At 37.4% G+C, this 8,529-nt stretch overlaps 1 protein-coding gene across 1 annotated transcript in view; it reads right to left on the bottom strand.

Annotated features, from left to right (window-relative positions):
- SALL3 (spalt-like transcription factor 3) overlaps nucleotides 1–6,185 on the bottom strand; it is a 13,618-nt gene extending 7,433 nt beyond the window's left edge. The window contains exons 1-2 of the mRNA XM_009084078.1: nucleotides 6,024–6,185; nucleotides 2,769–2,854 (exon numbers count right to left, since the gene is read on the bottom strand). Coding sequence (XP_009082326.1) covers nucleotides 2,769–2,854; nucleotides 6,024–6,185 — 248 coding nt within the window. The remainder of the gene's footprint in view (nucleotides 1–2,768; nucleotides 2,855–6,023) is intronic.
- Between the last annotated feature and the right edge of the window lie 2,344 nt (nucleotides 6,186–8,529).

Raw genomic sequence — 8,529 nt, forward strand, 5'->3', positions numbered from 1 at the left:
CTTTTTTCTATTTTAAAAATTCTACTGTATTTACTAGCTAAAAATTAACTCTTCTTCAAATACTATGGAATTTTCCTTCTTTTTTTTTTCCCCTTTTGGGAAGGGAGAATAAAATGCAATTGAAAACAGTCAAATATTATTTAAGACTTCTGCATGAAGAGCTGAAGCTGTTACACTGTTTGGGTTAAGATCAATAATATATAGCTGTTGCTAGACAATACTATACTAATCCTTATGGCAAATGCTTCTGTAAAAACCTAACTATCACTCTGTGTTACAAAAAGAAGATAGCACGATTCACCACAGAGAAAGACTGACCACAGACATCCTAAAGCATGCTGAAAAACCTAAAGGCTCCCAAAATGAGGCAAGTGAAAAAGCAGACTTCCAAACTGCATTTTCAGCACGTACTTCAGCTTTTGCAAAGTGAAAGCATGTAGCGAGGCATCCCACACCCAGCATACTTGCCTCTCTCCAGAGTCTTTCTGAACTAAGACAACTCAAACAAATCCTTATTTACATTACAGATTTACATTTTAGCAGTCGGGGGCCCGATCCTCTAGTCCTTATTCAGAATCTAGGGAGTTTCCTGGCTGGTAGTACCGACCATGCTCGGAGACACCACATCTCCTAAGGCTTTCAATGGGAAAATTTTCCAGTGCTTATTTCCAAACCTCGGTAGGCTGAGTAAGAGTTGCCTGTTGTTGCTGTTGTTGTTATTATTATTATCACTACAACTACTACTTCTAATACTACTACTACGGCATAGTGAAGGATTGACTCTAAAAGAAGCTGCAAACTGTGTGGCTCCTCTTCCAGCTTTTTATCTACATGTCGCTATTCTTTTGTTTAAGGAGAGCTTTCTCTAAACAAACCTTGCACAAAAGATGTAAGTAATTAGTGATGGATTCAGGCAATATAACCATTCAAATATGGCTGTCCTCTGATCTAGAATGAGCTGATCAAACACCAGCGAGCTAATTATTTCAGACACTATATAGTAATCACCAAGCCCAAATGTGAACATTTACAATCAAAACAGGTATTATTTGCTGCACTGGAAGACAGTCTCATGTTCTCGATACATCAAGCTAGTATGTATAATGTGTAAGCTTTCCAAAGAAACCTTTACTACTGGTGCCCATTGCCAGAATGTATCAATATGGACCTGTTCAGCATTTCAAAGGTAATAAGTGGGCTAGTGTACTAATTTGCAAACTCAAAAAGCAGCAGTTTGCATTTGAAATACAATTTGTGAAAATGTACGCATGGAATACAGCAGTATAGGTATTTCTTGGATAATCAGTGCTCAGCTCTGCTCTTGATGAAATAAATGGCTAGTTTCGTGCTGTCTTGGGAGACCAGGCTCATACCTACACTAAGTGGGGAGCTACAGTTCTGTGTTTTTCCTTCCCTCAACTCACATGCCTTAAAAATAGTGAGAATACTTTCCAAATGACCAGTCCAAGTTGATTCACCTCATCATCTATCTGTCTTGAAATATTCAAGGACTACTTCTGAAAAATATTTCAGAGTATCATGCTAGAGAGACTTGCTAGGTTGTTTTGTTCCCCACTCAAATCAACCTCAAACTAGACATACAAAGAATCTCACCACGGTACTTTCTATCTAGGATAAATGATTTTGACATTTCTTAAGAAATCAAACAAACCTCTCTCAAAGCTTCACTGGCTTGGACAGGTAAGCAAGCAGGTGACAGATGGCACCAAAGTGAATGCTGCTTTGCCATAGATGATAGTACATTTCCTTCACAGCACACTGAGGCTACTAAGATGCTTCACAGAATAACAGACTATGGTCTCGATCCAACAACTCCTACTCAAATGAGTAGCCTTTACTCACATTCAAAGCACCACTGAAATTAATATGACTGAAAAAGTACAAACTAGTCATGCAAACAAGCACTTCCAAGAGGAAACAAGAAAGGCTGAATATGATGACCGATTAATATTTTTTAATATATGCCTGTACTGGACAAATGGACATTGTCCTCATATTTTGCAAATGAGGTTTCTAACATCTCTTTCAGTAGTATTTACTAATATGAAAGCATTAAGGGACTGTATTTATTGCTACTTTCAAGTGTAAGTCCTCACTGAATTCAACAGGGAATAAAAGCATTCTACACGAAAGGCTATTTTTGCTGTTTGTTGGAGCTCAATCACTTTATGAATAACAGAAATAAATACAAAAATTTAATCATTACTCCAGAATAACAAAAATATTAAATGTTATAATATTAAGCTAAAAATTAATTTTTTTAGTTATGGAATATCTCTATTGCAGGAAAACAGAATTTTTCCATGTTTCTCGATGCTTTATAGCTTGTTTTCATTTTCTGATACACTACAAAGTGACTGAATCTATTAGGTAGTAAAGAATTTAATCTTTTTTCTTTTATTTTTACTGAAGAGAAACAATATTTTTTATTATAACAGAGAGGATATGGATGCAGTAAAAATTTTCAAGGACTTTGGAGGAATTAATCGAGCACTTCCTTAATCTTATAGACATTGGGTTGAATTTTGCAGTTCTTAGTTACACAAAAGGTGTTGAATGGGAGTTTTGTCAAGCAGTCAGGATCTCAGCCACTAATAACCTCTCAGTTATTTTCTTTTTCTCATTAGCAGTCTAACAGCTAACAGACTAATCTGAAGCTGCTACAGGATGCAAGATGAATTACAGCACATAAAGCTCGTCCTATGAAAACAGGTGAAAAATCGCAGGCAGCATCTCTCAAACAGTACCCAGGGCGAGCTCCTAAGCAGGTACCAACCCACAGAGCCACGGTGGCTCCAGCAGTGCTGTCACTTTGCATCACTGGGGTTTGGCCCTAAAATTAGCCCACAGAAATTCAAACGAAGGTATTTTCAGAAAGTCACTTTGGGATGGTGATACCTGAAGCCACTCAGGTGCTCTGCTGACTCAGTGAGAGGGGTACAAGGGGTTGGCGCTGAGAGGTTTTGCTCTCCCCCCCCAAGCATATCCACCAAATTCTTTTCAGGCTGGAGCACGGAGGATGGTTTTGGTCTGATTTCTCAGTGCCTGAGGGGAAGGAAGAGGGCTGAAAGGGTGCTGTGGTTCCTTCAGTCACTGTCAGGAAATGTGCAGAGTTGAGAAAAAATTGCCACTTCTGACTACACACACACAGGATTTGTAAAACTGGCTTTACTAGTTCTGAATTTTTATTGCAGGCATATATCTTTCTCCTCTGTGAGAGCGGAAAGCCTCTTGTATGATGTGTAAGGGAAAATATAATGAATGGATGCTTCAAAAAATGTTGCCATCTACTTTTGTGAAACAGACTGAAATTAAACATCACACGTCAGTCAGGTTAATTCTGAAAACGTATGCTGCTTATTAAATGCTCCCTTTCTTAGGTCTAACTGCTTCCAGTCTGGAAAAAGGCCCAACCAATCACTGAGTTTCATCTTTGTTCCAGAATCTTTTCATTTTATCCCATCTTAAATCAGTTCTAGTTCCACACACATAAATTACCTGGAAAGAGCCTTTTCAATTGTATTAAATAAGAACTATTACAACCAAATGTTCTCTGACTATTTAGTATTTTGTTATTCTGTTACTCTGTATCATGGAATACTCAAATTATGTGTGATTCATGAGCGACTTGGATAAAATCGAGTAAGAGAACCAACATTTCCTAAAGCTTTCACCTATTTTAAATTGCAGATACCCTCCTGAAACACTCAAACAAAACTGTCTTGTAAAAGAATCCAACGAATGTGCAAGTAAAATATTTTCTGAAGCTTCTTTTTGGACTATATGCAACAACACAAACGAAAGCATGGAAAAGTGTTGTATGAATTAGTATTATTTCTACATTCAGAGATCCATAATTGAGAGCTAATTAATATTTTCTAAATGTAATAATTTCTTTCAGGCAGCTAAAAACTCCCACTGATAAGCAGTGTACAAACTGTGAAGAAGTTTTGAAAAAAATGTATTTGTTAGCATCAGCTAAAGCTAAAATGTCTGCTAACTATGAAGACAGATGTATAAAATGCTCTCACATGCAAATCTGATCATAATTTCAAAGTGCAGCTCACAGCACTTTTGTATATTTAAACAAGTATTATTATAAATAAAACTCTGAGCCTCGTGCACTGATACAAGACAATTATTCACTACTCTTACCATCAGAATACACAAACTTATTTTTCCCCAAGCACAGATTAAATGAAATGAGAAAATATAATAAAAATATCCCACAAACACAAATTGGTTTTTAAAATTATATTAATTTGAAAACTGTAACCTTGTTGCAATGTATTTATCCTGGAGAGGAACAGTATTACTTTTTCCTTGGCTCTATTATCTCTTACAATTGATGGAGCTTTTAAAGAAAGTTTTCTTAAATTGTTAGAACACGTTTATTTTCTTGCAAATTAATTCTTTTTAACTCTTTATGATAGCTTTGAATCCCATAAAGAAAGATGAATTATCACATACTGAGCCCAAGCTGTGAAACAGGAGGAGACAAATAGAGACCCCTACTGTGTTTAACAATGTAGAAGAAATTCCAGACTCAAAAGAAAAATTTTCTGTCCTTTTTCTCAGACCACAAAAGCTGTTAGTATGGATTTGAACGGTGGAGGGCACTCTTGCTATGCAAAACCCGGTGCTGACCTGGCACACACGGTTTGATCTATTCAGTAGCCTAAATCTCAGAATTTGTTAAGTAACAGCCACCTGTGGCACAGGCACTAACTGTACTCTGGTTAAAACATTTGCAGTTTCTAATCTGTGCAGTGAAGCACTTCGCTGTCTCCAACACTGGCGCCTTTCTGCGTGGACGCAGATGTGGCACAGATGCAAGCTTCACAAATTGTTTGTAATATTTGTGCAAGATATCATTTTAAATAAGACCTGTGCTATTTTTCAAACTCACATAAACATCTATTCGTTTGGGTGCTAAGACGTATACATTAATTTTGGGTTCTGCAGAATTTGTGCACAAATAACACTGATGTTTGTAGGAACTAAGTTTATTTGGAATGCATCAAGTTTTACTGAGAATCCTAAAAAAAAATTAAAAACCCCTGACATCAATGCTTCTAACACAACTGATACGAAAGACGCATTGAAAAAACAAACCAAACAAACTAGGAGAACTGTAGATTCTGCATAGATTTAGTATTTTGAAAAGTGCATAATTAACTACATCTTAAACCATGTAACTCTTAACACCCTGCATGAATGAACGAAGCCAGCTACTCTCTGAACAAGCACAGAAACGCTGACAAATTTGTGTCTGGAGGCTCGCAGGAAGGAAAGCCCATGTGAGGACCAAATCCTGTATCACCTAAGCATCTCAAAACTGAACTTATAAGTCCTGTACTCAATGACACTACTCGTCTGAGTAAAATTACTCACAATCAGGAGTGTTTGAAAGAGCAATCCCAGAGAGATTCAATGTCAGTTGTGCAGCTCAGTCATTTTGGTTTTTCACCTTTCCATACACTGCAGTATTGCACAGGATAACAAAGCACATAATGATCTAAACAAATTCGTTAGCTTTCAGCATTTCCAGCTTTGGGAACATCACTACACCAACAAATTCATAAATGCAAATTGTCAAATGGCATCAGGAGAAGGGATCTCCTAAAACACTGAATGATGAGTCAGTTTTGATTAACCAAAACAAAAATAGGGTGGCACCTGCAGGGTTAATTAAGCAGCTCAAGATGCTGGGCTTCACAAAAGGAAACCGTTTTCCTTCTTTAAGGACTGTAAACACTTGTGCCGAACTAGATGGGCATTTGATAAGCTGTACAGCATGTAGCAAACTCCGAGGGATCTCTAGTTAACACTCAAATTCAGTGTTAACACTTAACAGAACAGTGGTAAGCCGTGCTGCCAAGGTCAACTGCACAGATGTACTAATTGTATTATGAGCTTGACATCTAGTGGCCACCCCTGGCAGGGCAAAGCAGGCAAAGGTTAAATCAGCAAGCCTTGTCAAAGCACTTCTAACTACCCACCCTCAGGGAGAGGAGGCCTGGGGAAGCTTCCCGGCACTCCGCGATCCGATCCCACCCTCTGCCCGGCAGTCCCGGGCTGAGCTCCCGCAGCAGCGCACGGCGCGACCCTCCCGCAGCAGCGGCCCCAGCACTGCCTGCGCCTCCGCCTGCAAAGTTTGACATTTTTGGGGTGTTTCTTTTGCAACCAGTTGATAGGGTTCAGATTTTGGGGGGGAGTGGTGAAACTGTGGAGAACACACCACACCACACCAGTATCGGAGAGCAGCAATAAGAATTTCAGAAGGGTTTTTTTGTGACGCTTACCCCATCACAATAAATGTTGTTCCAAGTATTCTCTCACTTTGTGTACCCTAACTACAGTGAGGAAATACTTTAGTGCTCTACCCTTTCACTTTTCAACTTAAAAGGAACACATTTTTTAAATGTGTTGCATTATGGCTTCCTATCACCCTTGTAGACAAATATTTTTCTGGACTTCATTATTTTAAGGGGTCTTTCCTTGATAAGAAATATACTCTAAGTTCAACAGCACTGTAACTGAACCAGCTCCTAAAAGGACATTCTGGCCTAAACTGCCTTTTTGTATTAATGGATAACCTTCACTAGAATTAGTGGGAAATTTTAAGAGTGTAAAGGAAACAGGATTTGCATCGGTATGTCCAATTCAATATGAATTTACTGCTGGAACTAGGTTTACTTGTGCTTCATCTGGGAAAAAATATACACAATTGCTCTCATTTTACAAATACAGTACTACAAAAGAAACTATTTTTACATGCTTTATTTTGGAAAATGTGTCAATACCTAACTATTTTAATGTCATGCCAGACCTGGTTTATTATCAGCAAAAGTGATTGACTCAAGTCCTGACTGATGGATAGTCAACAGACATGCTTGTCCGTGCTTGGCAGTCAACAAATCAAATGAAGGAGGGATATCCAGAAAAATCTTCCCAGGACTCAAGACTATTTTTCAGATGGCACTAATACTCGTTATTAATTAGTTTATTTTTATTCTTTTTTTTTGTTGGAGTTTTTTTGTTGTTGCTGTTTGCTTTTTGTTTTTTTAATGCCACACATTTTTTGAAATGTAGCTTTTCCTCTCTCTTAGGCAAGGAAAAGTAATTTTCAACAGCTAAATGTATGCATATTAATAGCTTATTTACATAGAATTTAAACCAACATCTTTCAAAATTTCCTGCCTCCCTCTCTGAAAACAGAGCCTTAATGTCCACCTTAGGAGGTGGTAAGACTTAAAGACCAGCATCACCAGATAGAAACTGACCCAGTTTTGTCAATGTCCATCGTTATACAAATATCAGAGAATTGGCTGATTGCTGTAGTTTCCTTATTATTCCAAATATTTTTCTATTGCTAACACAATTCAAAGCAGAGTATTTTTAAAATTATACAAATACAGATGTTACATAGTTTGAATGTTAAGTCTCTACTGTAATAGCAGAAGCATTTATATAAAGTTTCAATTACCGTTTCTTATCAAAGGGACAATTGATAGCAATACTTATTTGGCCTTTATTTTTCAAAACAAATAGCCTTCTCTTACACTTGCCTCAGAACAAACATTTGCAAAAATAACCCAAGTTTTATGTTTACTGACAGCAGCTTGTGACTTCTCAAGTTTTAAATGCAACAGTGTCTAAGCAACAGAGAATAACCTCTATTTTACACAGAGGCATGTCCCCCAAAATGTGTTTTAACCCCCTGTATATGCAGATAAAGGGAACACACATGAAGCTGGATGGTACATAGTGAATTGTGTTGTTGCTGTAGCTGAGCATGTATGTCTGTATACATTCTCCAGAAGAATACTCAGTGCAGTCATGAAACTGCACAGCCCAATCCCACTTTACTAGGATGAAAAAGATCAATTAGTTTAGATTATGCTGAATGTGTTGAAGAGTGGGAGGAAAAAGAGGTCCAATATTTTTAAAAATGACTACAAAAGGCACATTAGAAAACTGTCATTACGCAGCTCACTACAAGGTATCCCTTCCACCTCAGGCTAAACAATGATATATCTTTGCCAGAAACTTCACATGAAAAAGTCCAAAGTATCATTTGTCATCGCCCTTACCAGAACCTCACTTGTACACTCTAAGAATCACTTTTCAGCATTACACAAAACCCCACAACAGCCCTTTTATTATCCCTACCTTAAAAATAAAAATGCTTTGTCCATGGTTTAATTTAAAAATTAATCAGAGTTGAAACATATGCATTGTATGTACAATTTTGATTCATTTGTAATCTGTTGAATTAGGCAAGTGTATTAGATATGTAATTCCAGCTATTACAATGCTTTACATCTACTGAGAAACAGAGATTATTGTATTCTACAGGCAGTCATCTGAGTCCTGCTGCTGCTGGTTTTAAATTATTTCCAGAATATCTTTTCATTTAGCAACCTCAAAGTGTGGGGGTTTTTTTAATAGGTATCTTTTGTTCACTCTTCTACAGTGCAATTATGCAAGAAACAGATCATCAGC

This window comes from Acanthisitta chloris, unplaced genomic scaffold (assembly GCF_000695815.1).
Source record: "Acanthisitta chloris isolate BGI_N310 unplaced genomic scaffold, ASM69581v1 scaffold12181, whole genome shotgun sequence".
Classification (NCBI taxonomy): domain Eukaryota; kingdom Metazoa; phylum Chordata; class Aves; order Passeriformes; family Acanthisittidae; genus Acanthisitta; species Acanthisitta chloris.